General features: G+C 34.8%; 1 protein-coding gene across 6 annotated transcripts in view; it reads right to left on the minus strand.

Annotated features, from left to right (window-relative positions):
- The window catches only part of LOC118448141 (uncharacterized), a 136,643-nt gene extending 121,309 nt beyond the window's left edge, over nucleotides 1–15,334 (minus strand). For 2 of the 6 annotated variants that reach the window (XM_085656904.1, XM_085656901.1), the window contains exon 1: nucleotides 13,685–15,209. In XM_085656904.1, the coding sequence (XP_085513030.1) occupies nucleotides 13,685–13,772 (88 nt within the window). In that variant the 5' untranslated portion in view covers nucleotides 13,773–15,209. Of the gene's footprint in view, nucleotides 1–13,684; nucleotides 15,211–15,305 lie in introns of those variants that run through there. The other 4 variants (XM_085656898.1, XM_085656900.1, XM_085656899.1 and 1 more) reach the window with 4 other exon arrangements.
- Nucleotides 15,335–15,573: the final 239 nt, after the last annotated feature.

Consider the following 15,573-nt stretch of genomic DNA (forward strand, 5'->3'; position numbering starts at 1 on the left):
CTCAATATGTTCTGTTACGTATGCAGGTATAACACTAGGCTAGATTACATCGGGGTTATTAGAATAATTAAATGTTACTATATTACTCTTTCTTGTTTAACCATATGATATGTAATACTTACGTGTAATTCTTTATTTTTGATCCCTTTTTCTTACTTTTTTTAATTATTATTCTTTTTTTGTTCTCTCTTTTTTTTTTTATAGAATTCTCCGGTGCACAATTATAGATGCGTCTTTATTATTAGAATAAAAGTAATTTTTATATTACGTATTGTTGATTAATTAAGATATTATCCCTTCGCTCGCTTAGATATTTTTATTCCAATAAAGAGACTGGCAGTTCGTTGAATGAACGATATATTCAATCTTTTATGAAAACCACGGAACATTGATATCGATAAAAGGGGTGATTTATGCGAAAGAAACGAGCCAAAAGTGATTTCCAATCCTCCTCCATCGTCGTTTCAACGAACCAAACCCTTTCTTTCCACTTTCGATGTAATCCTAGAAACATTTTGTTTGCGTTGCGATGACAGTGTGATCGATATCGAGAGTTCGAATATTACGAGCGATGTTTCGAACAATAGGTATACTCAAAAACAATGTGTAAGTACGCAAGATAAAGAACTGTTTTCTTTCTAAATATCAATACTGTTATTACGTTCTTCATATTGGAATTTATGTCTTTACAAACGAGTTAACAAATAATAACTATCTTTCTTTTTCTCTCTCTCTCTCTCTCCACCTCTCTCACTTTCTTTTTTTTTCTCTGTCTACATCATAAAAATTTCTTTATTACCTACCAGAAAAGATATTTTTCCAATATGTGAAGGACATAAATAATACACTTGTAGTAGTGAACGATTAAACACAATAGCTTATCATATTGTTCAACACATATACTTTACGTCGCAATAATTCTATGAAGAAAAAAAAAACATTGAACATATGGATCGATCGATTGTAAAAATATAATTCGTGAAATTAATTAATTGTAATATTACCAATATTATTAATATTAACAATTACTAATATTAATAATATATTTATATTATATATTATCATATTTATTATATTACATATTATATTAATGTAACATTTATGATGTTATTAATATTAGGAATATTAACATTACTACTACATTATAGGTAATATAAATTACTTCGAAAAAAACTAGAAAGACATTGGATAAGTTAAAAAAAGAAAAAAGGAAAAAGAAGAAAAAAGAACTTTCCTCAGACTTGAAGAAAGACAATCTTAGGGAGAATATATCGTGGACGACACGTGGTGATCCATCGGACTTCAATATCGATGATATAACGTTTGCGACGTATACGTTTTGTGACCTAGATTCACAAAGGAAGAAACGAAAGTAGGTAACAAAAGGAGTGGGTGGAACAGGGGGAATGGATGGAAGGCAGAAGACCTCGCCAAAGGCAAAACTAAGAAAACGAACTCTCGAAGAGGACAGAATAAAATCCAAAAGAAACTAGTACCACGGATCTCCTCTCCCCCCCCTCTCTCTCTCTCTTTCTCTACCTGCCTTTTGGATTCTACACATATGTAGATATAGATAAATATACGTATTACGGTCGTACACACGTAAGAAGAGAAATTCCTTTCCCTTGCTCTCTGATATTAGTTAATTCAAAATTTATGGTCAACTAATCTCTTGTAAAGATCTTCTAAGCTCCCTTTTCTCTCACATGTTTTGGCCGAGAGCCAGAATTTGTATCTATCACCTCATAAATCATAATGACGCATTTTGAGAATTAACCCCTTGAACCATAAAATTATATATTACGTTCGACATTGGTGACATTTCATGTTTTTTTCTCTTTTTCTTTCTTTTTTTTTCTTTAATAATCTTCATACTTCTTGGTATCCTCAATCTTATCACGAGAAAACAAGAAAGTTTTATATGAGTTATCAGTAGATCATTATTGATTATATCAATCGATTATTAATTTGATTAAATTTAAATGGAATCATAAATAATGAAAAATTCTTTATTTCGAGAAACTATCGCGTGTATCCTCTGTATATAATATGGGTACATACATTCGCGATAATCATTTTCCTAAACATAATCCTTCATATGTTCAATAGCATTTATTAAACTAATCGTTTTTGCGGATAATCTAGTTAGAATAAAATGAAAAGTCGCTTTATCTTGTCGACAAGATTTATGACCCTTGCCGACCATAATTCTGAATAAATCGGAATGGATATCTTTTTTCGAGAGATAGAAAGAGAGAGAGAGAGAGAGAGAGAGAGAGAGAGAGAGAGAAAGAGAGAGAGAACTAGCTTACAAAGAGATACGACAACGAATTCTTTGGGAGTACTTCCGTTCTCGTGGTTGAGCGTTTCAGAAAATAATTTATTAGGGTACACACGACGTGTTCTTCCAGATTCACGAACTGTAATAGGAACTTCATTAGGTGGCACGTGGTTAGATCGCAGAACGAAAGAATTGTATATCCGTGTCTGTGTCCGTGTCTATGTGCGTATATGTCTGTATAAGAGAAAGAGGATTGGGAGATGGAAGAATGAAATCTCTGCTAATTATGCAAATGCTTTCAACCGCGCGTGAGCGTGCCATTTGGATTTTACGTGCTGGTACCTGAGTTCGTACGTGCGATGTGTCTGGTCATTCCCACGTATTCTGTGATTCGTCTAACAGGAGGATGGGAAAATGCGAAGAAGAAGAGAAAGAGCAGAAGCGAGAACGAGAGAAAGAGAGAGAGAACGAGAAGAAAAAGGATGGATACGAAGACGGTAGTTACTCTTTTATCCTGAACTTTTTACCAATGTACCACTGAAAATCCATCCGTCCATCGAAGGACAGTTCGTGCCTGGCCTGCCTGCATGTCCTTTTGGTCCTTCGATTTCACGCGCCATCGGATAAATGTAGAAAAGGGGGATTGTGCTTTAGGACGTGTCCTACTCGTCGTCCGATACTTAGCTTGGCAAGTTTTATTTCGAAAAGAGTTAGAATAAAAAGTGAATGATCACCAAATGTATCGAACCAATTAAAACTTTCTGTCCTCTTGTTTTCTTTTTTTTTTCTTTCTTCTTTTCTTTTCAGCCCTCTCTTCTCACAACTTCACCGCCCCACTACCACGCCAAGAACAGGATTAAACCTCACGAGAAAACGACATTGTAATTCCATTCTGGTAGTATACAATAACGAGATTGACTTTGTAACGTGAAAAGCTTCAATGAAGTTTTAGAGAACAATCTTACAATGTCTATCTCTCAATGTATGTCTATTTATCTATCCATCTACGTATTTCTACATTTACATATATAGCTATCCATGTTATACAATTTACTTTGAACGTTCACAGATCGTTCTAAGAATCATTTCACCGATACGAACGCGATTAATAACGTGAAGACAATTGGCCCTAGTGCAATATGCCCTTTAAGTCTCAAACATTTGGCGCTCGAATGTACTGAGATGTAAATTCAGCGACTTTTAAGGACGCTTCTCTCTGCGGCTATTACAATATATCTTAAAGTAAGAGAGAAATAGACTGAGCGAGAAAGAGAGAGAAAGAGAGAGAGAGAGAGAGAGAGAGGGAGAGAGAGAGAGATGGAGGGTTGAAGGGGATGAGAAGGAAGAGAGATAGTCGAGAAGGTTTCTAGCCGACGTGTTCCGGAGAATACCGCCAGTTGTTACATAGGTACCGGTACTATATTCTCTACCTCTCTCTCTTCTTCTCTCTCTCTCTCTCTCTCCCTCTCTCTCTCTCTCTCTCTCTCCGTCTCTCTTTCTCTATCTCCATTTTGCTCACTCTTACTCACTTTACAAGAGAAAACGTAATATGCTTTGTGGATCCGCCGAGCTGACCCGGCTAGCAGTTTCTTAATTTCGTTTTCGCCCCTTTCCCTACTTCGTGGATCTCATAATGTAGTTCTTCTCTTTCTTTCTTCTCTGTCGCACTATGATTCGTTTCATTTTTTTTTTCTACGCCTCCCCATTTTCACAACGAACAGAAATAAAAGAAATCTGGCAGATATAAAAACTACAAAGTGAGGATCTTTTGTTTTTTTTTTGCTTTTTTTTCTTTTGTGTTTTTTTATTTCTTTTTTTTAAATGAAAATAGAATAATTTTACAATTAAATAACAGTATCGATCTTCGATTGAAGAACGTTATCCTTTTGATTAGTTAATATATTTAACGTGTTCTCAAGCAGAAGAGAATAGTAACTATATACTGATCCTTTGAAAAATATCATCGTAGATATATATCCTCTTTAGCTTTGAAAGGAACATATATATATATATATATACGTTTACTAATATAACTACATATAAGAAACGAATAGACCAAGCATAACTTTCGTAAATGAAAGTAATCGAGTTTGCTTTTAAACGTTACGAAATGAGAAACTTTCAGTCCTTATCAAATCGAACTTTTGTATATGTAGGCGTACAAATACATGAGGATTCCGTTAAAGGTTACTTTCTGAAAAATTAATATTCGTGTCGCACCCGAATGTCTGGTATGCATTAAAATGTAAATTTCAAAACTCCATCCCAATGTGCCTTTTAGCTCAGAGGATTTCTTTTTTTTTCTTTTTTAACAAAAAATAGAAGGCGAAAAAAAGAAAGAGAAAGAGAGAGAAAGAAAAAAGAAAAAGAAAGGTAATAAAAGAAATAGAGAAAGGGGGTGGGAGAAAGAGAGAGAGAGGACAATTAAGTTGCACAACATAACAGTATAATACGATAGTAAGAGGAAAGCTCAAGTTTTCACTATTTACGAAAATTCTTCAATCGGTACGTGGAATTGCGGGAAAAATTTCGTAGCTTGTCTAGCAGATGTCTCAATGATTCAGCATCGTTGCTGCAATGCCAGCGATCTAACCCACACGATAGTTTTCCTCCGTTTTATCATGGAAAAGTTGTATCCCTCTCTTTCTCTCTCTCTCTCCCCTCCTTCTTCTTTCTACTCCTTTGTCTTTCCTTTGCCCGCATGCTACGCTTCATTCTTTGTTTAGTCCTCAAAGTGAATTCTGCAAACTGGTCGGCCGTCGGTCGTACGTAAGATGGTGTGTGTATATATATATATATGTGTCTGTGTATGTGTGTGTGTGTGTGTGTGTGTGTGTGTACGTATGTATGTATGTATGTATGCACGTGGCGTACTCCAACTAATTTCAACTTTATCTCATTCCTTTTTCTTCTCGTATTTCTTCATCGACATTATCTTCTCGTTATTACATTCCAACGTCTTCTTAAAAATCTTTTATTATTTCCTTTGCGACGAAATCGGATTTGGTTTTATGAATATTTCTAGAAGAAAAGATCTACGGCCATCGTCTTTCTCTGTGGTTCTCCTTTTTTTCCCACCTTCTCCTTTTTTTATCTCAATAAAAAAAAAGTAAAAGAAAAAGAAAAGAAAATTTCGAAGCGATTAATTTTGCTTTCGACGAATATATTTCTCGTCCATCATGGTTAGTCCATCAAACGGTTTTTCTTTTTCATGGATAGGGAATTTAGGAGCGAAATGATTTAACATTTTACATTTACAACCAATGCTAATAAATGTTACAACGATATTTGATAAAAGAATTCTTTGAAAATATCCATATACGATAGTCAATTAGTTATGGAATGATTTATTGAATTTGATTCATAAAATTATTGAAAATATAAATAAAATAAAAATAAATAAAAAAGTAAAAAAAAAAAAATAGAGAAAAAGAAGATGTAGAATGAAATAATAATAATAGTTTTTTATTGGGATAGTATTGTTTCTGTTTCCAACGTAATTAATAAAAATGCAATTTTCAATATAGACGATGGGGATGATAAAATGAACTGTGCAAGTGATCCAGAAACATATGCGGTCAGCCAAAAGGCTAGAAATAATTGTTCTAGAATTAAACGCATCGACGATGATCGATCCGTTCTCTACGTGTTTATTAATAAATCAAGCTGATCGAGGCAACGAACTACGACGTGTCGCGTCAAATGGCACGATCGCTAAATTAACGCCAGATAATTAGCTGATAGGCGTTGACGATTCACGCTCAATTCGGAAAGTTATCCGCCAAAACGATAACCCATCGATGTCACATAGGTATAAAATTCAAGAGAACGAACTTCTATATGCAAACGGTATATATATATATATATATATATATATATATACGCGCGTATGTGTTTGTATGTGTGTGCTGCTACTGGTGTGTAATCGTTTGACCAAATAATTTTCACATTGATTACATAATCGCGCATAAGCTTTGAACGTGTGCGAAATAGAACTAATGATAATAAAAGATCGAAAGACACGTTTCGAAAACGAGAAACAGACATTGCAAGCAATTAATTCAACAAATTCGTACGATCCAGTGAATTCTCATTACACATAATCTGCTTTTACTTGGAGAGATGTGCAACGTTAGCAGTTTGTGCTTCGAATAAAATCGAGAATCTTCTCAGATTCTCTTGAATTACCAGAGATATTAAATTGAGCTTTTCTGTCTCCCTCCTCTCTCGTCCCCCCCCCCCCTCTCTCTCTCTTCATACTCGTGATTCATTATGATACGTTAATATATTATATATTTCAGGGTAACAGTAAAATGATTCCACAGGTGACGGTCACTAGACTACCCTCAGAAACATCGAAATGCTTTGAAATAAAATAAAGTTTCCGGCGATAAGATATTTCGATGACATTTCAAACTTGAAACAATATTTCACTTTCTAACTCTATTGCTGCCGTTCTTTTTTCGTCGACGTGTCGACAAAAATCGGAGAAACAGACGAAAAATTTGAATAGAGGCGATTGATATTGACATCTAAATATCGTTCTCTTTCTCTTTCTCTCTCTCTCTCTCTCTCTCTCTCTCTCTCTCTCTCTCTCTTTCTCTCTCTGCCTGTTTGTATATTTCTTTCATACGTAATACTATTTTCTTTTTCTTTTTTTTTGAGAAATACAGAAAATTGTTTTTATATGTACAAATATTCGATCAAAAGTAAATCCTTTGTATGGCGGTTATATAAATTTATTCTATCGTAATTACAAGACAGAATACAAAGCTGATATTTAAAAACTTTATAATGGGCGTAAATATCTGATAGAAACTTGAAGCTATTCTTATATATTAACAGGTATTTTTAAAAGAAAAATATAAATCATGGAAAATTCGATTTCATTTTAAAAAAGCCCGTATATACTTTTAATCGAACGTATTAATGTAAACGTACATATAATGGGAAAAAAATAAATAAATAATGGAACCCTCTCAATAAGAAAACAATACTACTGTAATTATGGATCGTCATAAAAAAAATAAAAAGAGGGGGGGAGATAGAAAAGAATATGTAAAAAGCATAGAAAAAGAAGGAAATTAGACGGAAACGAGTTCAGAAATTTTTAATGATTTCGTTCAAAGTCCTTTCAAAAGAAAGACAGAGAGGAGACGAGGAAAAGAAAAACGTCGAAATCGAAGAGAGAATAAGAGAGAGCTAGAGAATGAGAGAAAGATAGAGAAAAAGAGAAAAAAGAGAGAAAGATACAAAAGAAGTCTGTCGGATGTACGATTATAGCAGTCGTCGATGGCACGTCAATTTCACGAGTCTTCCTATCATCGTGATCCGTTACACGTGCCCTGAAACGCTGATGCCGAGAGAACAGAAGTAGAGTTTAAAAGAAAGAAAAGAAAATAGAAGAGGTGGAGAAAGAGGATGAGGATGAGGAGAAGGAGGAACGTGAGGAGGAGGAGGAGGAGGTGGAGAATGAAGAGGAGTGGAAAAGTTTACGCGCGAACAGATACGCAGATTGGACGTGCTTTCAAATCCGAAAGAAAGACGATCCATCCAAACAATAGGTAAATGCACTTCCGTGAAGTGAGGAATACTAAACCATTGGCAAGCTATGCGACTCGGTGAATCTGGAATCGGTTGGACGATGTGTACCAAAAAGAAACAGACAGACAAACAGGAATCTAGAGAGACGGAGATAGAGACAAAGAAAGAGAGAGAAAACGAATGGAAAAGCTCGAAATCGAGATACTACGATTCGTAAAATTTTCCTTTTTCCTTCGAAAGAGGAAACATGGATAACCGACTTGTAGATGGAAAAAAGGAAGCTCGTAACGCGCCAAGAATGCTTCTAGTCGGCTGCCTACATATTAAAGAATCGAATCGATTATGCATATTGTTCGGCATTCTAACAACAAAGATAGAATAAAGGAGGAAAAGAAACGAGACGAATCGAGTCAAGACGAGACAAGACAAGACAAAATGAGTTGAAACGAGACGAGACGAGAGATATGTTTCACGAAATTTTATCTTTTAAAGGCAAATGCAATATTTTTTAATCGCAGTATCATCGTTCTTGAAAATACGATAAATACGATATATACGATATATATTTCAAATACAAATATATATATATATATATATATATATATATATATATATATAAGCATAATTTTATATATCCGCATATGGATACGTACAGATAGTTATATTTTCAGCTCGTAGCAAAAAGATATGAGAATAATAAGATATAGATGAAAATGGAAAAAAAAAGACGGAAAAAGTAATGAAAGAATCAAATCATTTCCGCTGTATATTAAAATAAAGCGATTCTTCGATCGGCACGTATCTTTAATTTGAAAATATTAAATAAGGGAGATTGAGATAAATAGAGAAAGAGAAAGAGAGAAAGAAAAAAAAATATCTTTTTTAATTAGATTTCCCTTTCGTTCTGACAAAAATAAAGTTAATAGAAACAAAAGATATCGTTTGGAAAAAAAAAAAAAAAAAAAAAAAAAAAAAAAAAAAAAAAGAGAGAGAGATAGAATATTCCACTGATAGAGAAGAACTACGCGATCGACGAACGTGAGTCTGCGTTGAAAACAATAAGCCAAATGTAAATGAACAAGAATAGCGAGAAAAAGAATGATAGAGAAGGAAGAAAGGAAGAAAGGAAAGACGGTACGGCGACGGTGAATCAATGAAGGAAAGAAGCTTTTAATAGCTCGACTTGACTTTTAAGACGGTATGGCACGGTTTACTACGGAAATTAATTATGCAAGCACGCTTCTTTTTCTCTCTTACAGTTACTATGGGCCAAGGTCTTCCTTCGTGCATTTCTTTTAACTACTACCACTCAAATCCACTACTACCACTACTATTATTCCACTACTAGTCTACTACTTCACTACTACTCCACGACTTACTCTTCTATTACCGTTACCAATAATATCACTACTATTCACGATTCTGTCTCAAGGTGTAGTAAAAAAAAAAAAGAAAAGAAAAAAAAAAAAAATAGAAAAGAAACAAGAAAGAAAAAAAGAAGAAAAAACTTTGCTATTTTTGTATCGATCTATTGCGTAAAAAATAAACGGTAGTATCTATTATCGCTTACATAAGTGTTAAACACATGCGAGAACGTACACTATGTGTAGGTAATTTACGTACTACCTGTCGACGCGAATAAATATCATAAAAATAACTGCTAATAGGTATGTATATACGAGAAATCTTATAGAACAGCAAAAATGTTAGATTCTCTAAATCGATACATCGAAAAGAATATTTGACGAATCTCAAATTGGAAACGAGTTAAAGAAGGAGAAATAAAGATAGAGATAGAGACATAGAGAGAGAGAGAGAGAAAATAAAGAAGCAGTATCTTCGTTAACGATACGCATTTGAAATTTTGACATTCACTCTCTTCCTCTTCCTCTCATTCTTTCTCCCACTCTCTGTCTCTCTTTTTCACGATCATAGAGACGGAAGCCCATTTTATCACTTTGCCTCCTGCTCACCTTCGATGTCCAAATAAAGAGTGAACACGTACGACACTATTCGTACTCTACACATTACTACTTCGTACACATTACCGCTCGCAAAAATTTCTTTCGGTTCTATTCTATCCTTTTTTTTCTATTCTCTTTTCATCTATCCATCCATCCATCCATTCATCCTTCCTTCCTTCCTTCCTTCCTTGCTTTTTCCCTCCCTCCCTTCTCATCGTTTTTGCATTCAAACGGCGAGCGTTTCGACGACTCCCATCGCGAAAAGAGGCCATCGCTCAACGCGTCAGCTCAACCCAACCGAACGATTTATGGAGATGGCGCCAAGTTTTTCAAACAAACTCGACAATCACAATTTTCTTACGTCTTAGAGATATCTCGCCAATTATAATAGGAATTTACGAGCAGCTCCAATTCTCTTTCTTTCTTTCTCTTAAAGTACTATCGATAAAGTGCCATCTTCGAAATAGAAGATATTCTCTCTCTTTCTCTCGCGAAATTGATCTCACACACACACACACACCCACAGAAAGAGAGAGAGAGAGAGAGGAGAGAGAGGAGAGAGAAAAAGAGAGAGACCCTTAACATACCTCTCCATTTTTCTACCATATTATACTTACTACTCTTGTTCCATCTCTCTCTCTCTCTCTCTCCTTCCCTTTCTCTTTCTCACTCTATCTCTATCTTTCTATCTATTTCTCTATTTCTATTCGTTTTACATTTGCGACAGTAGGACGGATTTACGACGGTAATTACGTGCCTCTCTTCGCAGCTATTTGTCGCCTCCACGAACCATACGAGATGCCCAAACTCACGCTTCTTTCCTCTCTTAATCTCTTTCTAAACTCGCATGGGACTAGTTTGACTAACTTTCCCTCTACTCCTTTCGTCCTTGCTCCTTCATAGGAAAGTTCCACGAGCTAACATAAACTATCCAAAGGGGAATCTTTACTTTCCATTCCGAAAGAGAAACTAACGAAGATCGTTGTTGTTGATGCAAAATCCGTTGAAGATTTAATCGATTTGGATATATTACTGGAGAGAATTTATCACGAAACGGGTAACGATGTTTCTGGCTCGTTGACTCGAACATGCATCCCTTCTCACATAAAGTTTCAAGACGAACAAGAGAGTAAGAGAGGAAGAGAAAGAGAAGAGAGATGCGGGTTTAACATAATTAAGCGCATAATTATCCTAATTGTCGTAAGGTTGGTACGCTCTTGGCAGGCAGACGAAGTGTACCACTAAAAGGTGCCTATCTCTTCAAGGGGTCGAATCTCGATCTCGATCTCGATCTCTCGCATCTAATCGCGTTTTCCCTAATCTTTTCAATCACTCATTCACTCTCTCTCTCTCTCTCTCTCTCTCTCTCTCTCTCTCTCTCATTTTTATTTTCTTAGGAAAAAATACAGAAAAGTCAGGAAGCAAAAAAAAAAAAAAGAACGATGCTATAATACTGTATAAAGAAAAGAATTTTAATATTACAACATTAAAAATACATCTTCTAAATAATAAGCATATTTTTTTGTGTTTAAGAAAACAAGTTATATAATATGAAAAAAAAGAAAAAAAAAAAAAAGAAGAAGGAAGGAAACTTATATAATGTTACTTATGATTAGTATAATAATACATACTACACTAAGTATAACTTAGGATTATAGCAAATATTAACTCTCAGAATACGAACTAACTGATACTTTCGTGACGCTAAAATAGTCTGTGTGACTTCGAAATTTTACATGACCTTACACAAAGAGCTTAATTCATATTTATTCTCTAACAAGATCCATTACATAGATTTAAGACATATAGTTAATTAAAGAGAGGAAAAAAAAGAAAAAGAAAAAGAAAAGAAAAAACTATGTCTCGATAAATTTCCAAAGTAACTTTTCCCGTGAGATACATAAAGGATCAGGGAGAAAAATTTAAATTCAATATTTCAACTTACTTTGTAGAAGAGAGACGTAGAAACTTATTACCGAAGGAGAAATACTCCTCTTCTCTCGATTATATCTATATTAAAATAAACGTGGTGATCGTGTGATAACACAAATAAAACTTGAGAAACAATGCTGCTATACTTGTTTACAAAAATAAAAAAAAAAAAAGAAAGAAAGGAAGAAAGAAAGAAAAGACCAAAAACATAAACGAAAAAAAAAAAGATCGAAAGAAAGATTGGCAACTACAGAAAATGTTACACTTTACTGATATCGAATGATTCCTTTCTTATGCATACACGATAGTTATATATCTATGTATGTAAGATGTGCATATGTGTATATATATATATTTATATATATATATATATATATATATATATATATATCGAATCTATTTCTCGTAGATTCTTTTATTTCTCTGTCGTGAAATATATACGCGTTTTTCTTTCTTTCGTTCCTTTTGTGTATGTTCTAACATAAGTCCGATCGTTAGCCTCCAAAAGAAGAACCTTCGCAAAGAGCTTCTTCGTCTTCTAAGCGAGAGAAAGAATCTCGACGTCGACGTAGATGTTGACGACGACGACGACGACGACGACGACGACGACGACGACGACGACGACGATTTAGTACTTCTTCAATAACAGGAAAAAGCACGTTGAAAACGTTACGGCATTTTTACGTTCTACGACAAAAAGAAAAGTCATCGAAAAGAAAGCGTTAGACGTAGAAATCATAACACAGTTTGTCCGAGTGTGTCGTTGACTTTGCTTTTTTTTCTCTTTTTTTCTTTTTTTATTTATCCTGCTCATACTCGCCGGACGAAGATGAATTTAAGCTTCTATGTCGGCAATAGACGAAATAAATTCTTTCAGAGATTGTTCAGTCTGATTCGAAGAAAATGTTTATACGCATAACTAACCACATATATATGTGTACATATATAACACATATTTACATAGAAAGAGAGATTCATCCATAATAAGCGCCGTTGAAAAGTCGATCGCTTGCGTAGAGCGTATCATAGAAGTCTTTGTTCGATCGAAAGTATCCTTTTTTCTTTCTTCTAGAAAAGCAACTCGTAAATGGCGATATTCTCCATCAACGTTTATTTACGATCTTTTACGTAACTTTTTATGTAATATATGTATGTATGTATGTATGTACATATGCTTATGTCTGTCTATATCACCCATGTTTTGTTGTTTTCTTTTTCCGATCAAACGAAAATACTGATTAATAATAATAATTAAAAAGGAAATAAAAAAATAAGTTTTTTTTCGTCCGTGATAACGTACTCGAAAATATCGATTATTTCGTAAATATAAAATATAAACGATAACGTCTGTATTAAAAAGAGAACAAACAAGTTATTGAAAAAGTTTTTTCGAACTATAATAACGATCTTAGTATTATAGTAATTGTAAGAAGATTTGTTGAAACCATTCCCAAGATTCATTATCATACATTTGTTTTCTTTTCTTTTCTTTTCTTTTCACATGTTCGTCTTTATCCCTCACATAAATAGCTTTTTTTATTCTTTACATTACTTGTTCGTAAAAAAAAAAAAATAAACAAAAGATAGAGAAGAAAAAGAACAAAAAGGTAACGTCTTAATACCACGCTATTTTTACACGTATAACATTTTGACGTATGGCTGTCGAATGTAAGAAGTAAAAAAGTCAACAGGAATAAAAAGATCGTCGTGAGAATAATCGATCTTGAAAAATATGATTTCTATGCAACTTACATGTGATATGGAAATGACGAGAGAAAAAAAAAAGAGCATAGATAATAATATTCTTTTTGAAAAATGACAAGCAATATTATATCTCAATTTCTTTCACGTAGAAATTTTAAATTCCCTTTTTAATCTCATACCCGTTATACAACACTACTATTCTCAATATCGCCGATATTTTCAAAATGATAAGATAAAAACTAATATTAATGTAACTTACCTAAATTATCCGCACGGGCAATCGGACAGCCAAGTAGCAGGAAGAATAGCAACAACGTGACGGTCAGCATGACGACAAGGAGGGACATGCGACGATGTAGAAGGAGAGCAACTCTTCTCGTACGTCCAATAACTAATTACCCTTCGAGAGGATCCACTCGAGAGTAGCAGCCAGGCGCGAGAAGGCACCGAGTGATCGGTTAACCTCGAACGAATCCGCGCACCAGCAACAGCAGCAGCATCAGTACCACTCCCATTTCGATCTCTCTTCAGACTCTGATATACGATCTCGTGAGGATGAAGTTGTAAGAATGTATGTACTTATGTATGTATATATGTGTGTATATGTATGAAAGAGAAAGAGCTCTTTCTCTCTCTCTTTCTCTCCTTAATAATAATATAATTATTATTATAATAATAATAATAATAAAAACACTAAGAGAAGAGGCAAAGATGTAAGAGATTTACGTATAAATATATACAAGTGTGGTGCGAGTGTGTGATACGTGTGCACGCACGTGTGTATATACATATATAGACTGTTTTCTATCCTTTTTCTAATTCTTTATTATATATTAATTTTCACAAGAACGAGTACTCAATCGTCACTCGAATCACTGTATTCGCTGTGCTTCTTCATTAACATGTTATAACACACATCATACACACATACACAATATCTCTCTAACACGCACGTAACTAATAAATAACAATCAACACACAAAACACGTTGTTCGAGTTTCCAATCGATCGGTCGATCGATCGAAGATCCGTACGTACGTATTACTGACGGTTTTCTTTTTTTTTTTATCGATCGTACATATATCACTAGATTATCCTTCTCCTTCTCTTCTCTTCCTTTGATCTCACAGTAACTCTTCCTCTAATCCTTCTTGCCAGCTGTGAGCTCTTCTCGTCGTCTAGAGAATACGAAGCTAGCTCTCTCTCTCTCTCTCTCTCTCTTTCTTTCTCTTTCTCTTCCTTATCTCTTTCTTTTTTTTCTCTTCCTCGGAATCTCTTTCTTTCTCTCTCTCTCTCTCTCTAAGGATTTGTTCGTGGTGTTCTTCGATTCTTTCTGGTCACGTGGTTCTCTTCTTTTTCTTCCTTCTCCTCCTTCACCTCCTCCACCTCCTACTCCTTCTTTTCCTCGACCTTTTAACGTGAAAAACTTTCGTGAAAAGCGTACGAAGTTTCACGGACGATTTTTCGCACTTCTCGAAAGAAACCAATAAAGAAAAAAATATATATATATATGTACGTATGTAATCGAGAAGATTCGTATAAAAGATCGTTCTAGATAAAAATCAAGTAATCCGACAGGAGTAGAAAGAGAGAGGGGGGAGGGAGAGGGAGGAGAGGGAGGATGAGCAAAGGGAGACTCTTCTACGATATTTTCGTTCGTTCAATGTGATCGAGTTTGGAGAAACTCGAAAAACGAGGCTAAAACACGAGACGAAACGAGATAGAAAGAGAGAAATAGAGTAAAAAAGAAGAGAGAAGGAGAGAGAAAGAGAAAAAAAGATAAAAGGAACAAAAAAGACACATAGATAGATAAATAAATAAATGGATAATAATTGAGAGAGAGAGAGAGAGAAAGAGAGATATATAAACAGGACACAAACTAATCAACAGACGCACGCCACGAAGTTCGCCGCGCGACTGACTGCCTGGCCGATTTCAAAGCAGGCGACGCGTGACGTCACGATTCACACGACCCGTACCCACCCCACGCTCTCGACCAATCGTCGCGCTTTCCCCCCACCACTGGTCCTCACCTATCTCGCGGCAACGTTTCTCCCAGCCTCGCCTAACCCTTCTCCTCTTTCTTTTCTAGGCATCGAAGATACGTTAAACACTCACGCGCGCGGGAAAAAGATGATCGTGACCCCG

Source organism: Vespa mandarinia, chromosome 5, assembly GCF_050613455.1.
Source record: "Vespa mandarinia isolate Hongniang chromosome 5, ASM5061345v1, whole genome shotgun sequence".
Classification (NCBI taxonomy): Eukaryota; Metazoa; Arthropoda; class Insecta; order Hymenoptera; family Vespidae; genus Vespa; species Vespa mandarinia.